The 16,946-nt window shown below is 38.7% G+C and overlaps 1 protein-coding gene across 11 annotated transcripts in view; it reads left to right on the forward strand.

The window, feature by feature from the left end:
• Window positions 1–16,946, forward strand: part of DOCK10 (dedicator of cytokinesis 10) — a 159,004-nt gene that overhangs the window by 120,152 nt on the left and 21,906 nt on the right. For 10 of the 11 annotated variants that reach the window (XM_033005484.2, XM_033005477.2, XM_033005479.2 and 7 more), the window contains 15 exons: window positions 1,786–1,869; window positions 4,667–4,763; window positions 6,081–6,125; window positions 6,601–6,776; window positions 6,905–7,021; window positions 8,017–8,128; window positions 8,845–8,966; window positions 9,052–9,166; window positions 9,334–9,400; window positions 10,148–10,195; window positions 10,870–10,971; window positions 13,255–13,379; window positions 14,052–14,164; window positions 14,899–15,036; window positions 16,633–16,815. In XM_033005484.2, the coding sequence (XP_032861375.2) occupies window positions 1,786–1,869; window positions 4,667–4,763; window positions 6,081–6,125; window positions 6,601–6,776; window positions 6,905–7,021; window positions 8,017–8,128; window positions 8,845–8,966; window positions 9,052–9,166; window positions 9,334–9,400; window positions 10,148–10,195; window positions 10,870–10,971; window positions 13,255–13,379; window positions 14,052–14,164; window positions 14,899–15,036; window positions 16,633–16,815 (1,644 nt within the window). The remainder of the gene's footprint in view (window positions 1–1,785; window positions 1,870–4,666; window positions 4,764–6,080; window positions 6,126–6,600; window positions 6,777–6,904; window positions 7,022–8,016; window positions 8,129–8,844; window positions 8,967–9,051; window positions 9,167–9,333; window positions 9,401–10,147; window positions 10,196–10,869; window positions 10,972–13,254; window positions 13,380–14,051; window positions 14,165–14,898; window positions 15,037–16,632; window positions 16,816–16,946) is intronic. The other variant, XM_033005480.2, reaches the window with a different exon arrangement.

The raw sequence follows: 16,946 nt of genomic DNA on the forward strand, positions 1-16,946 counted from the left end.
TAGCCTTGACCTATAGTTCAGTTTTTCTATGCCCTTCCATCTTTGAGAATGCAAAAGCTTTATCTAAGTCTGCTTTAAAGCAATTCTGATTAATTTATATATATTCTCTGAAAAAGCCCAAGATCTCAAATTTTGCAGATTCTTACATTATATTCAAATGAGTAAAAATTTGATAAGGAATTAAACTGCAGTTACAGTTGAGCTGGTATATTTTCTTTAAATATAATAGCTCTGAATTACTGTGAGTGGATTAATATTTCTTAATCACAACCAGAGTGGGCAGCTTTTACAAACCAGAATAAACAAATTGCAAGTATTATGTGAAGTACTGTAACCTGCCTTTTTTACTCTGTAATGCCCTTTCATTTATCAAATATAATAAAATACATGCATGCTTTGGAAAAGTCACTAAAAGGCATTGCATTTTATGGTTTTGTCCTAATATTTCTCAATCATTTTTATTTTCCCAGCAGAGAATTATCTCTGGAGCATGGGAAAATGGCCATTCAATAAATTGTGTGGTCACATACTTAATCTAGATTTAAACTGGACACATGCACACAGCTTTCTGTTAATGGAATGATGTACATAGTGACCTACGGAACACTGTATATAGTACACACTGAAACCCAGGCTCAAATATTTTATGACAGATTGAAGCACAACATTAGGAGAGAGCCATATTCTAGCAATAAAATGTTCCTGTGAGATTATAAGGAAAAAAGTGGATTTTTCCTCTTTCATATATAGGTGAAATAAAAGCTAAATTTGCTGTCTGCTGTGTTGGCCTCTGCTGATGATACCATATGGAAGCCCTGATGTTAAGCTGTATCTGTCCGTAGTGTTACATCATTTGGAAGACGATGCTGGTTTGAGGCAGGAGCATAGATGGAGGCGCTTAGTCAGTAGTTGCGTGGTGTTGCACCTGTGGAGGTGTTGCAGATTTGCATGCTATTTTTGTGTGTTACTCAGCTAAACTGGCAATACAGTAATTTTATGTTATATGATATGGCATATGGCTGTGTTTTAATTTCTGTTCTAATCTAGTCTCCCAGAAAGAATTACAGAGGTTAGAGACGAGATGGCTTTCTCCAGGATGGGATTGCAGCAGCCTTTTTTGAATGCTATGTGTCAGAATATTCGGGGCCTCACTGGTTCTGTAGAGTTCACAAACAACAGAGAAGAGAGGAATTCAAGGTTGCATTCCCTATCTGGTAGGCTGACTCTGCAAGGGAAAAATGCCAGTAACTGTAGCACTAAGGCCCTGAAAAGCCTTTACATCTTCTGGCTCTTTAGCCCATAAGTCAGCAAGAGCACTATTCTCATCGCAGTGTAGTGGCATATTTGCTCCCAAAGAGATAATGTAGCTCATAGACAGTGAGTACTGTGGCTGGATTTATTCCTCAAGAGTCATTGCTCTGTCACTGAAGGAGATATTCAGGTCAGCTTCCATCATGTACCACCTCTAATGATTGAGCGTTGCAGTACAGGAATGACTTTCATTAGATAAGCTTTCTCCTACTGCACTGTACACTGTGATAGTTATTTTAGACTGTAGACACAGAGAAAATGAAAAGTTTGATCAGTTTATTATTACTGAAAATAAATTTTAAAATTGAGCCAGATTCACCAGTTCCCTGGTTTTCCTTGCTCTGCTGCAAGACTAACTTCACTTGCACAAATGATTCAAGTTTATAGGTGATGCAACGCAAACAGCCAGGTAAGTGAGGCCATGTACTGCTTTTTTGGCTATAAAATAATCATTCTTTTTTCCTCCTTTCTTAGCGCTGTTTTACATTTATGGATCGCGGATTTGTGTTCAAGATGGTCAACAATTATATAAGTATGTTTGGAACAGGAGATAGCAAGGTATAGTTTTGATTTTTGTTGCTTGATTTTGTTTTTGTCAAAGTGGCTCATTAGTAAAATACTTTTATATTGAAACTATTTATTACTTATTATTCCATGGCTTCACTGTGCTCAGAACTCAAATCAGTGAAAACATTTACAGTAAATATATGTTTAAAACCTTTTGGTTTTGAGCCATCTAACCCCTTTCTGGGAGTAAATAGCTGTGTCCAAAGAACTGGTCACCAAGCCCCGCGAGAACAGACGCTGCAAAGACTGCTCAGACTAAAGCATGCAGAAAGCTGAATTTAAGCTTCACTTCTTTGGAGAGGACACTTGTGGTTTCGTCTATAAATATCAGCAGCAATTGGCAGTAATTTTCTTTGAGGAGATTAAAGTAAAAGCATATGAACAAGTTAACATTCTGTAAACTCAAGTGAGAATGTAACATCTCAGCTACTTTGAATGAATGGTATGCTCTTGCCTCATTGATGATGCAAGAAAGCCAGTCCACTCCAAATTAGTTTGTGCTTGCTATGAGGAAAATTCCCTGCAGCCTGAATTTCTTCCTTAATACCTGTAATAGTCAGTGATACAGTGCAAACAATAAATTTCAAACTGCAAGAGGTCCCCAAATTATTCAGCTTGATTCCTTTATTCTTCCATCAGGATGAGTCACAGGCTTTTTCTCTTCCATGACTGAGTTTCTGAGCTACCATACCAGAGCATATATGATAGATAACAGACTGTATTCAAGATACACACTTTGAGTAACTCATCTTTCCCAAAAAAGCTTACAAAACTTTTGTCCATTAACTTTTTATAATTCTTTAGTGGTGATCTGAGCGTTTGTAGGTAATGAGTGCGGTTACTCCAGGTCTGTTTTGCTTTTTACTAAATCCAACTTCATGCTGCACTTGGGTCTTTCACCTAATCTCTGGAACAGATGTAGAATGGAGTCTCTCAGTATTGTCATAGCCTGAAGTCTATAATTCTGTATATAATATTATGCAATCTGAAAATTGTTTCCACATTTCAAACTTCCCTAAATACATTCAACCACAGAAACAGATGTTTAATTAAAAAAGCCAATTAATGGCCAGTGGCAAAGCCTGAGATTAGTCAGTGTGCAGAGCAGAACTTGGCACCTCCTTGGCAGTCCGTGTGTGCACATTGCCAGCCACTCAGCATCCCCCCAGAGCCAGCTGCCAGGGTGCGTGGAAGCAGAACCACTGCGGAGCTGAGACAGATGTACTACTGGAACAGACTTTGCAGCAATTGAAAACAGTAGCCACAAAATAAAATCAGAGATTTCTGACCTCAAGGAGAGAGGCCTTGCAGTGTTTGCATTCTTAGTCAGACACTTAAGCAAGAGTTGGTCATTTAAATGTGCTGTAGGATTTCTTTCCATGTGTCTTTTGTTTCTTTAACTGGATTGCTTATGTGTCAAAAAGATGATACTGCAATCTGACTTCTCTCTTCAGAAAATTTAACGGTGTATATTGCTGCTTGAATAAATAGTTTGTGGGTATATCAGTCTACAACATGGCAGTTTGAATTTATTTCAGTTGTTAATGAAGCACCATAATGTCTGTTCCACACAAGTATCACAGTATTCCATATTTTGACATTTAAATATTGTTTTGAGAAGTATTTATTCATAAGTTGAAATACCTCATTAAAATTCAGTTCATTGTTGTGTTCCCTCATAATGTCACATTTCCTCTTGGGAAACACATTTCAGGTGCTTTATTTCTTTATTTGCCATTAGACCCTGAGTCACATGTCCATCTGTATTTCTTATGAGGTACTACAGTGCAATAAAACATTTCAGGGAAAAACTTCCCACCATCCACTACTCAGTAGACTGAAAAGTGCATGTTCCAGGTATCCTAGCCTGATGGTGGCAGCAGAAATACTAAAATTTTGTTTTAGAGACTGACAGACTTAAACACAGGGTGAATAAAAGACCTTTACAAGTACTTTCTAATGTTAGGGCAAATGCTTGTCCTCAATCGATGCAATGTCATACTGGTAGGCCTGGATGACTGTTTCTGCCACTGTGAACAGTGAGCTGAGAAGATGGAAATAAAAATTTATTTCTGGATGTCACGTATTACCTTTATATCTTAGTGACACATCATTGTCACTATATTCATAGTTGCAAGGCTCCAGAAAAGATCATGGCTGGCTTCTTGGGAGTGTGATATTAAGGAAATAATACCAACATTATATAATACCCAAATCCCTCAGAGCTAGAACTCACTGGCATCAGTAGAGGAAGTTTTCACCACTATTGATAAGTCCTGGATCTGGCCTGTGTGGCTGAAACTCTTATTTGGTTGATCAGAAAAAGAAGAAAAAGAAAAGGAAAAAAAAGAAAAAAAAAAAAAAAAAAAAAAAAGGGAAACAAACAAAAAAAAAGAGAAAGGCATAATATTTATAATGGTCCCAAATGTATGTGAACTGGAGATGATACTTCACTATATTTATATGCTATAGCGTATACCACCAAAAGACCCAATGTAGCCTTAAACATACCTTAAATATTTAGCTTGGATCAAGCTTGTATTCATCAGTACAATGAAAAATCATAGTTGAGGAATCCAAAAAGCTTGTGTGACTGTGACAAGTTTGTTTGATAACAGAGACAAAACCCAAATGTGTATTATTTGTGTAGCTTGTCGTAACAAGCCATAAGGTTTCATTGTTGGCGGTGAGTATGAATTTTGAGGTAAAGAGCAGTAGTAATGCAGCTCTGTCTTACCATTTTCCCTGTTTTAATGTGTACTGAGCCATCACCTGTTGTGATTTTCAGACTTTACATCAGTTCAAATTTGACTTTCTCCAAGAAGTCTGTCACCATGAGCACTTTATCCCTCTGTGCCTGCCCATACGGTCTTCAAACATTCCTGGTAAGTTACCACCCCAAAAAGGGTTTCTGTACAACTGTGAATTATTGGGAGGTTCAAAGAGCAGATAACAATTAACCCTCTGAAGTATCATGTCTGCACATCAGGAACAGAAGCCCCAAATGGCTTTTCAGGTATGGTATTTAAGCAGTGTGATAAAAATAACATGATTTCAGTGTGCCTGTAAATAAATACTACCCCTGACAGCCCAGTTAGTGGGTGGGAGGTGACTCTTCCACTGGAAGTTTTGAGGTGAATGAACTGGGCTATTTGTGAGGAATAATTACTAAAGTTGCAGTAGCCTTGGGAGGTGGTGAGCTAGGGAGGGGGTTGAACACGTATAGCAGGAAGGGGAAGAAGCTGAGTCAGTGATAAGGGCATTATGAAACTCAGCTATTTGGGAACAGTCTTTCCTGCTGCTGTTGGGAGTTTGACCTGTCCATGCAACAGCCCCTCCTTTGTGGGAAAGATCTGAACGGGACATGCAGCAGCAGTTTGGAAACACCCATCTCTCAGATAACAGCCTGTGGGTACTTCTGCCTCCAGAGCATCTCTAGGACTGGCGGGCACGTCCCATGCAGTAACCCCTTTCTCCCAAGCGCATCTACTTTCTTGGCCTCTGGCAAGCCCATACTTTACATGGTCACCCCATACCGCACCCTGGGGCAGTGACACAAGAGAGGCCCATTTCAGAATCGGTTAGTAATACCCCCTGAGCTGCTTCTCAAGGCCGGGGATACTGTGTGTAACCCATGTTTTGCAGAGGGACATGAACAGGTTTTGCTTGTGCTCTACCACAGGAGTGAATCCACCCTGCCCATGCCCCACAGCCAGCAGCCACCGTGCATTGCATCTCATGCACTGAAATCTGTTATTTTGAAGCTAACTTTGTGTCCAATACCCAGTACTGGGTGCTTTTCCTATTGGTTTCAAAGGCGCTGGGATTTCAGCCATGGGCACAATTCCCAGTTCTGACAGTTTTCCGTGGGCCCTGGAGAGTTCACTTGTGATGTGGTCCTTTAAGTTGCTGAGGGTGGAAGGTACCTTCCAGTGGAAGGCAGAATCAGGTCTTTATGCAGCATCTCTCAAACTATGGCCCCTTGTTTCCTTTTTGCTTCATTTTTCAGCACCAAAAAGTGAGTTCAGGTCTGACACTCATGGCTTTCTTTAACAGTAGAAGCTGTTTAATTCAAATTTAAGTCAAATTAAAAAAAAAAAAAAAAAAAAAAGATACAAAGCAAATATATTTTTTACACTTAATAAGTAAAAAACCCTGCATTATTTTTGCCTGTTTTTCTTTTATATTTATGAAAAATGAAGACCCTGTGACTCCTTCAGAATCAACACAGGAATATCGAACATCAGGTATGAAAAAAAATGACTGCATAAGAAGTAAGCAGAATTGTGTATCAAGAGCTTTAAGATCTACTTTGACGGTTGCCTCTGAACTGTGAGAAATTTAGGCAAAATTTATTTACCATTTTCAAAAGTGGAATTAGTCTGGATCTCTGTGGTCTAGAAATCTTCTAGCTAGAATATGGGAACAATTTGGACTCTGTGCCTCAAAGTGAATAGTCTTGTTATGTGCAAAACATTTGAGATTCTCATACGGGAATGTGTATATAAACTGCCTTTTATTATTAAATTGTAAAAGCTGCATGATTTTGAGAAATAATAATATTAGATTAATTCATTCTAGCAAGTGAGGGAGCAGAAGAGGGCAGTCAAATCAGGAAATCAAGGGATTCAATCATTAAAAGTTACTGAAATTTTGGAAAATGGGGAGGAGGGTATTCAACCTATATATTAATCTAAGCATTCTTCTCCATTCTGTTCCAAGATATTCCAGAGTACACACTGACCAATGAATTTTGCCGTAAACATTTTCTAATTGGTGTCCTGCTGCGGGAGGTTGGTTTTGCCTTGCAAGAAGACCAGGATATTAGGCACTTAGCTTTGGCTGTGCTTAAAAACTTAATGGCAAAACATTCATTTGATGATCGATATGCAGAGCCGGTAAAGAAACTGTTTATTCTTTTTTATTTTTTTGTTCATACAGTAGCTAAACATATATGAAATTTCCTTAGCCATTACTATAAGATATTTAGTTTCTTCAGGATTATGTTTTATCTTTTATTTCCTAGGCAAAGCAAGCACAAATAGCAAACCTGTACATGCCACTTTATGGAATGCTTTTGGACAATATGCCAAGGATTTACATGAAGGATATGTTCCTTTTCAATATCAATACTTCCAATCAGGTAATTCGTGTGATTTTTCAGAACACTGCAACTATTGAACTGAGGTCTGACTCAGTCAATCTGGTGGGAAGAAGTCCAAGTTTATGCTGGTCACAAACTAGCTAATGAAATGCAGTCCTGAAAATGCTGACTTGTTTAAACCCGCAATGTTTAATTTGGAAGGTTTCAAGTTACAGAGCACCTGTGGGGCCCTGGGAGTCTGTACCAGCTGGGTACAGACTGTGGGTCTGGAAGAGACCCAGGACACTGGCTGTCCTGGGGCTGGAAACTCAAAGTCAGAGGTTCGCAGCCCCAGCCAGTCTGTCTGGTGCGTCTGCCCTGGTGCCTCAGGCAGGTCCCTTGGCAGGTGGCTGGAAGACATTGTGCTAAGAAAGACTTCCATTGCCCACAGATTCCTTGCAGGGTTACGTCATGGGCCCCCAAGCAGTTTCACTGGTACCACAGAGGGACCGTGAACTGTACCAGGAGGCAGAGGGAATGTATACAAGTAGTGGAAGGAGGGCAGGGGTACAGAAACATCATAAAACAGCTTTACCACCATAGAAAATGTCTGTATAAACTGCGTGTGGAGGAGCACGTTTGTTTATTTCTTAAAAGATTAAATGTGTCATGGTCATAGCCCTGCTTTAAAAACTAGAAATAGATTTCTGCAGGGGTGTTGTGTCTTTCAGTCCTTCCAGCAAATGAGCCTGTTTCATCTCATCATTGCTAACCACTGTTAATGCTCCTTTCCTGATGCTGTGCTAGTGTTTAAGAAACAAACACAGTTAGATTTATTTGTCCTTTACAGCTTCAACTACGAGAGGGTTCATACGGCAGGTAACTATTCAACATATTATGGGAAGCCTCGATCTTTTAAGTCTGTAGTGTCTTAACAACTGAAAGTAGGTTTTCAAGCTCAGTGTCTTAAGAAAAGCCTATCAGGTGTGCTGTCATTATGAAAGTTATGAGTGATATAATTTACTGGAGTTTGTTCTGTTTCTTTCAAAATACAGGGATCTAGAGATGACTTGAGCACAACTGGAGGATTTCAGAGCCAGACAGCAATGAAACATGCAAACTCTGTGGACACATCCTTTTCCAAAGATGTTCTGAACTCTATAGCAGGTATAAATAACAGATTGAACACGCATACAGGTAGATTTCTGTGTATCTCAATCCATCGTGCTTTCTGCTTAGTATTCATTGAGGATATCATTAACCAATTTTGTATGATATTCAGCGAAACATGGTATGCAATGTTTCTCTTCCCTTTGGGTGTTTTTAGATTTATTTTTATTTCTCTCGTGAAGCTGCTCTTCTTCCACTGCTTCACTTACTCTCCTGCTTTGGAACAATGCCTGTATTCAGGCTCTCACAAATCCCTGTGCCTGAGTTCATTCTTGTAGTCTCTGCCTCAATTAAGAATAGTTCCAAGGTTTCTTCTGAAAACTCCTGAAGTCTCTTGGAGGCAAGTATTCTTTGTTTTTCCAGGCTTAATGAAAGGGTGAAAACACAACTTTGCTCACTTCGACCAAACCCCATTTAAGAATTCAGGGAAGTGCATGGGCATCTTTCCACTGATTTTTGTGGCTTTAGGTCAAGCCTAATGGAATGCAACAAGCTATTTTAGTGCCATGAACAATGGCAAACTGAATCATTTTACTTCAACTTGTTGCATGTTTTCAGTACTAAACATACCCATCAATAGCTTTGCTATTGTAATTTCAAAGCACTGGTGTCAATCCAGCATGTGACACGTTTTCTGTTTTCCATTCTTCTTGTTAGTTTTTGTATCCATAAATGTTTTAGTTTAGCATGTTTGCTATGACTTTCATTTACAGCCTTTTCATCAATAGCTATCTCTGCAGCAAACCATGCTGACTCCAGAGCTTCCTTAGCAAGTCTTGAATCTAACCCAAGTACCAATGAAAAAAACAGTGAGAGAACTGACACGTGTGAAAAGGTACATGTGCAAATGTTGAAAACAGTTACTAGAGGTGGAAACCTATCACTATACATAACAAGGCCCTTTGCTGCCTGTTCCACAGATCATGAGACCTTTGTCTTTGATTGGATCAACCCTTCGTTTTGACAAGTTGGATCAAGCTGAAACTAGAAGCCTTCTTATGTGTTTCCTTCACATTATGAAAACCATTTCAGAAGGTAAGAAAATTTTCACTCACTACCTAATTTATGTTGTTGTAAAATATTGTGAATGATGAACCCAAACAAACATTACATTAGAATAATTATCACTGTATTTTACAGGCTTTGAATGAAGTTTAATTGCCTGTAACAGCTACATAATATGTTTTAATATCTCCCTTTAGACGCACTGATTTCCTACTGGTTGCGAGCACCGTTCTCAGAAATAACAGACTTTTTCAGCATTTTAGAGTAAGTTCATATTGTGGTTGGTTGATTTTATGTTAAATGCTGATATTCCAGAATAAACTGCTGCAAATAATTTCTCTTTGGGTTTGTCCACCTAGTGATACAGGCTGAGATAGCTCTTGTATCTTAGATTATTTTGCCATAATCTTCCAGTGTCATAATGAGATTTTACTAATAAAATCCATATCCTCCAATATGTTGGTCATTTCCATGAACAGGAGGCATAATGCTTTGGGTGTGCCTCCTAAAAGAGATTTTCAATTGGGGTTGAGCTTCTATTCTTCTCTCGAGAAACTAAAAGTATTTAGCTCCCCAAAATTTCCAAACCATAAGAAAATCCATGTAATGTAGGATTACCTGCTTTTCACATCTCCAGAGTGGTTTACTCAATCCAACCTATGCATGTCTGCGGAATCCATGCAGGTAGCTGTTTTCAGAACTTCCTCACTGTCTTGTAAGTGAAATGCAAGTTATTTAACTTCAGCTGGTGAAGAAGCAATGTTTTTGCAGCCAACTCTTTGTCTTTGCCTCCTCACCAAGCAGGAATCTTCAACCAAGGAAAAAGCAAACAAGGGTTTGGAAAGTGGCACCACATCTTGTGCATCCCTGGGCAGGGAACTGCTGCATTCTATTCTGTTTGCTTACTAGGAGGTGCATATGCCACAGTTCTCTTTGAGGCACTAAGATTCAGCATTTTTTCATAATTAGGAAGCCATTAATAGACATAAAATACGTTGTTTTATCTTTCAGGGTTTGTCTGCAAAATTTCAGATATCTAGGAAAACGCAATATTGTAAGGTAATTCTCTAGTTATAGACTGCATGTTATGGTATTTTTATGTTACTACATTAAATTAGGCTTAAATGAAGTTAACAGTATATCTATCAGTTTTCTTCTGAAAGCATCTGTCTGACATACTGAAGCCAGTGTATGTTTCATTTTTTCTTTTATGCAATTTATGTTATTGTGATGTTCTGGACATCTGAGTACATACCTGGTGTAGATGAATTGCATGTGATGATATGATAACTACTATTGCATTTATAACCCAAAATACTGGGCCATTCTCAACCATATTTCTGTGCATATGCCAAACAAAGGAACTTGAACACTGTATTTCCATTCATATAATGGATAAAATAGTTTTAATGGGCATAGATGAATGTTCCACAGCAATAAAAAAACAAAAAACCATCATCTTCTGTCTCTATCCACTCTCTGAAAAAGCATGAGATCGTGTTCCAGCTGTGAAATGTGAAATGCACACTTTCTCTCAGTTGATGTTTCATTTTTAATTTAATGTTACGACCGTGAACTTGTCTATATGTCATACTATGGAAAAATGAAAAGTCACCAGATGAACCAGTTTATGCTCCATGGCAGGTTTTGTCAGGCCTGTATTTATTGTTCAGAGGCATGGCAAAATCAATGTCACATTCCATAACACATTAACAGTTATTTTCTCTTAACAGGAAAATTGCTGCTGCTTTTAAGTTTGTTCAGGCCACCCAGAATAATGGAACCCTTAAAGGTTCAAACTCCTCTGGCCAGGCATCAGGTCTGCTCTCGCAATGGTAATGACACATTGTATTATTAACTCCTATAAAGCCACAGTCTTTGTTGTTATCCTCCAGCCCTCATACAGTGTCACAGTGCTGACTGACAAGAAGTTGACATATGTAATCAAGTTCAGAGTCCCCAGAGCCGTGACCAGTAAAAGAACTGAGTCCCTTCAACTTGATTTATAAGCTGTTGTTTAATCTTATGTTCAGAAGAATCCTTCATTATGGTCAATATTGTTAAGTATTGCAGAAATAGTAGCTGTTGGTTTCAGCTCAGATCCTTATCTGAAAAATAATCTACAGTGTTCCCCAATTTAAAGGAATTCATAGGTCTATAACCTTATGCTTTCATGGAATCTTACTGCTTTAGGGGTAAATATTTATGGATGTGCTTGCAGTGTTGGGGGATTCGTTTCTCCCCAATAACGTGGGTTGTGGAGGGGGAAGCATCTAGCAACACAAAGTCAAACTTAAGGGTAGCCTTGCTTGACACCCATCTTTTCACTTCCATGCTGGTAAGTGTAGCATAGGCCTATACTGTTATGTCCATGTTTCCAGTTAGAGAATCTTTCTTTCCTAGTCTTTTTTTCCTCCATACTCCTAGTCTAAACATTGTAAGATTTACTACTTTTCATGGACTGCATGGTAATAAGCTGCAGGTGCAGCACATCTTTAATAATATTTTTGATCTTCTTAGGGCAAAGTGGGATCATTTTCATGTTAATAATGTAAAACTCCAGAGAGAAAGCATAATTTTGACTCTGTGCAGCTTGTGGTTGTATCTAGGAGTGTGGTGAGAAAGTCCCCCGTATGAGTTTAGGTCATTGACATTTCTCATTTATGTATAGCAAGAGTATGCTCACAATTATAGGCGTGTCTCTTGGAATGGAACAAAGGGGAAAAAAGATGCTTTCTCTTCTATACTTCTTCATTTGTTCCTCCACTGTGCAGTTTTCAAGAAGCAGCACTGGTTTCATTACCCCAGCTGGAACTGGCAAGCAGCCTTTAGGAGGCTGTTGTTTTGTTGCACTTTTGCAGATGAACCAACACAGTGGCAATCCACAAAATAAAGTCACATTTCTGCTTGCTCCAGGGCCTTCACCCTGTACCCCCTCACAGATCAGCATTTGTTGTCCAAATGGCTGTTTGTTTGGCCTGTTGTAGTACAGAGAATTTTTTGATGAGTTGGGAGTTGAAGTATTGCTGGTAATCAGCTCTAACTTGCACTTACATTTATGTATTTTAGTTTGCTCACATGTTCATATGAAAGCAGACTTTCTACCGTGCCCCACCCCCACAAAAACAAAACAAAACAAAAAAACAAAACCACAAAAAAAAAAAAAAAAAAAACAAACAAACAAAAAAAACACAAAAACAAAAAAACCTTGAGATCAACTTTCCACATGTTCCAAATCCATTAGTTTGCCAGGATGTCCACCCAATTCCTTCCACTGTGACCATTAATGGAAGACTTCATCACACTGGCAACAGTCTGGCCATCAATTCCATACCTGTGTTGGGAACTTCCTCTTTTTTTACATCTGAAATGTTCATCTTCTAAATTCTTTTTGTAAAAATAACGAACATAAAAGAGGGTTTAGCTAGGCGCAGGAAGTAATTCTGTCCTAGAATATTTTTAAATTATGCACATTTTGGAAGCTGCATTTTTTAGGGAAATTAAGTAAAAGTGCATTTTAGTAAGTGACCTTGAATTTTGAGAGATGCTAAATCCTGCTGAATTCTAGTGGTTACAAATACAAAATAATTTCAAATATTATGATAAGCATTGGTATTTTATTTCTAAGCTTCTTGATATAAATTAATGATGTGTTTGTCAGCATCAGAGGATTAAAAGAACATATATATAGGCAAGCACATATTTTTACTGTCATTGTCAGTTTGTCAATTTTTTTCCCCTTATAGAAGCTGTATTAGTTCTTTCGTGAGTAAGGTACATTTTTCTTGTATACTGAGTTAACAAAACTCATCTCAGTTTCTCTTCACCCAAAGGCAGTTTTCTAAACATCAGCCAGCTATTTAAGCTGATGGGTTTTTTCAGTGCTCAGTGAGTATTTTGTCTCCTATGATCTCAGCAAATCACAGCACATCTGTTCGTTTTGTCTACCTCACTGACTTTCTTCTTCGTCTTTGTTTCTCTGAAAAATTGTGCATCAGTTTGTTTAACTTAGCATTTGAGAAGTACTGCAGAAAATTCTAAATGACATGGAAAAATTCTCTATAGGCATGATAGTTTATTCTTTGTTTCTGTTTTTTAATGGTCCCTTTCAATTTCAGGATGCATTCTACTTCTAGTCATGATGGCCACAAGCATCACAGATCTCAAACATTACCAATAATCCGTGGCAAAAATGCACTTTCTAACCCCAAACTCTTGCAGATAATAGACAGCAGCACTGCAAGTAAGTACAAAAAATTATTTACTTCCCTCAAGTTCTATGGGGTTTCGATCAGCCTCTATACAATTAAATCTGTTTTCATGAGTGCCAGTAAAAGACACCCTGAAGAGAAGAGCCTAAGCATAAATAGAGCTGCTGGCTTTGCCTTTTTATCAGAAGACTAAGAAATCTAAGCATAAAGTTCGTCAAAGTTCATTTAGGAACAAAATTAATTACAATAAGATAACATACTTAAATAGCCTTAATGACAAATTGTTCCCCCCCTTCCCAGCATCACTTGCATCTATGGTTATGTACCTTGCTGTACAAGCAGATGTATACTGGCTGAAATACTACGTTTATTAGAACCAGCAGTAAAAGCGGACTTTTCATGACAGAAGTTTTTTTAATGAGATCAAAGACATCTATCCCACTTTCCAATCAGGTTTCTCTCCTCCTTTGAAGATGAACAGAATGAAAGAATATGCTCTCATCACTGGTGCAGCTGGTAAAAGTTGACTCAAATTCCCTCCCATTTCATCTCCTGTGAGCAGTTTTCTTCAATACACCTTCGGTTAAATGTACAGTTAGGACCCCATCGCTACTGTGCTGAGACTTAATGACCAGATAGCAGAATTACATCATCTTTAACTACACTCAGAAGATTGTTTGTCATTTGCTTTTTATATGTTGCAGGCAGCTCCAATGAAACAGACATTGTACAGTATGTAGACACAGAGGCAAACATTGCTACAGAAGTTTCCCTCACAATCCTTGATCTGTTGTGTCTTTACACTCTGAATCACCAGGTATGTTTTGCTGTTTCATTTTCTGCTTGAACTGGTGCCACATGAGATATGTGGTGGAAGGAAGGCCTGGAGATCAGGCATACAGAAAATTTGAAATGCCAGAGACAGCAGGACAGGGAAATAAAATATGGCAGTCCTCAATGAAGGTGTTTTTTGAAGGAATTGACTTGTAGTACCCAAACAGAATAGAAGCATGTGGAAGAAGAGCTTCCTACATATCTATGGCTACATACAGCCATGCTCTTCATGAAAGTGTCATTCATCTACTAATGTGTCACCTTATCTGAATCATGCTTGTCCCAATAGATCTCAGAGATGTTAGACAAAAGATTTTCGAATTTCTTATCATCTGTATCTCTTCCAGTCAGCAGGTGGATGCTCTGCTTCTTTAAAAATTGCTCTATGAATATTGGCCCAGATGACTTGTTGAAGGTTTCACAGCTACAATACAGCAGGCGGCTCCTTTTAGATTTAGTGTCTCCTTTCTGCCACTCTAGCCTTTAAATCTAGTGTATACCATCTGCAAGTAGGGAGTACAGGCATAGGAAAGTGCTGTCCTTGAAAAACTGCAAGTAAAAGGAGTCTGCAGCAAGCTGGGAATGCCTCATCCGCAGAGAATTTACACTGAGAAAAGCATCTCTCTAGGAACACCCCAATGTAAAGTCCAGAAGATCCTTCTTCTGTTTATTCACTTTAATAACCAGAATATCCTATCTTCTCCGTGAATTTTTCAGAGGCAGCTCCAGCAATCTGATTGCCAGAATGCATTGATGAAGAAAGTCTTTGACACACACATGCTCTTTTTGCAAATCAACCAGTCAGCAGCAGCTCTCAAGCATGTCTTTGCTGCCCTACGGCTGTTTGTAGGCAAGGTAACTGTGGTTTTATTTTGTCAGTCTGACCAATTAATATGTTACAGCAAGTGCAGCTTGAGGACAGTTGGGTACTTTGAAAGAGTTCTGAACTTTACTGTATAAATGCCCATTCCTGGCAAAGATGTGCTGATTTGTTGCTGATTAAAAGTGAGAAGTTCACACTATCTGAAAAAAATAGTTCAGTTTTTGAAAATGAAAAATTTACTGATAAAACGAAACTTGTAAAGTAAATAGGTAAGTAACATCCAGTTCTGTGGTATCTGGCTGTGTCATTGGCTTTCATGCTTTTACCACCTGTGGAAGAAAGCTTGAAACCCCAGAGGTCCATGGTCTTCATGGCAAATATCTGGGTTGCAGAATCCAGCAGTGAATGATTACAGCTGTCTGCAGAAGAGCCAACAGGATAGTATTCCATACACTTCACCAAAAGTTCATCCAAACTAAGACAGTTTTACAAATACCTTGTTTTCAACATAAAAGAGGTTTTGGACAAAAACAAGGTTATGTGTCAAACTGTTTATTTGCTTGCATTGCACATATGTAAATGATCATGGGTAATTAGACATTTTGTGCCAACTGCAAAGGCTGCACAATTTCCAAGTCATAGACTTATGATCCTCTTAAAACTAACCAGAATGTAGCTCACAAATAGCAATTGCTATGGGGAAGTGAGAATAAGCAAGGAGGCTGGCCTGATCTCCCAGATGTTTCTATGAAACATAACAGTGTAGATCAGTTTAAGCCATGTGGCCTCCTTCTGGTTATCTCAGGGGAAAGGAGGAGGAAATCATGCTTTTCCCAGTAATGTAGCTTGAGGACATGAGGGAAATGTAAAGTAAATGATCCACAGACAGCTTTAAATTACATACCAGAGAGTCAGGAATGGAAGAACTCTCTGCAGTGAGGAAGGCAAATAAATATCCAGGATCACCCTTTCCATTCATCCTGTAAAACCTTGGGATTGAGTTCCCTCTTCGTAGTTCTGTGGGAGCAGGGATTGGTTGTGGTTCCTGCAGCAGAACCTCTCAGGCAGTACTTGAGGTCTGTAGCCGCATGTACATCTTCCACCTCTCCTCAGTCTGTCTTGTTATATTCACCCTGCTGATAAATAGTAGGTATGGTTTGGAGAGACATCCTTCACTCTCTGTTGTCTCCTGCTGTTCAAACCCTTGACCACTGGAAGTTCGCTGACTTTGCTGCTCAAAGTATTTTCTTTCTCCTGAGCAGATTTTGTAGCAGTGCAGAACCCCACACATGCTTTTCCTGGTTAGCTGTTCTGCATTCCTTGCAGATGGGCTGCTCTGCTTTTATGCTTGCTCTGTGCCAGCTGCTGTCTTGACTTCCTGGAGGCCAGTTGGATTGTTGTATTGCATACAGTGTTTGTCTGAAAACCTGTGTGCAGTATTTACTTAATCTTAATTTGGACATGGGATGATGTTTAGCTGGTAGCTAATTTTTTCAGTAAACCCTGGTGTGAATAAATATGGGAGAGTTGTTTTTACTTAAAGCTTAACAGAAAAAAGTATTGCTTCAGAATAACTGTACCACAGCCTAAGAGTAGTGCTAAACATACTCATACTTTTTTCTCAATAGTTCCCATCAGCATTCTTCCAAGGACAAGCAGATCTCTGCGGTTCACTCTGCTATGAAATCCTGAAGTGTTGTAACCATAGGTCACGTTCAACTCAGACAGAGGCATCTGCTCTTCTTTATTTTTTTATGAGAAAGAACTTTGAATTTAACAGGCAGAAATCAATAGTCAGATCCCATCTACAGGTAAGTGAATAGTGAGATCATCAGTATTTAGCTGATGTGGATTGTTTTTTATCATTATTATTTTTATGCACTGTAGCAAAACAATTCTTTTGGAGTCCTCAGACAGGCAGCTCTCTGGCAGCTTGATTTTC

The sequence above is a fragment of the Tyto alba genome, unplaced genomic scaffold (genome assembly GCF_018691265.1).
Source record: "Tyto alba isolate M040663 unplaced genomic scaffold, T.alba_DEE_v4.0 Super-Scaffold_10, whole genome shotgun sequence".
Taxonomy (NCBI): domain Eukaryota; kingdom Metazoa; phylum Chordata; class Aves; order Strigiformes; family Tytonidae; genus Tyto; species Tyto alba.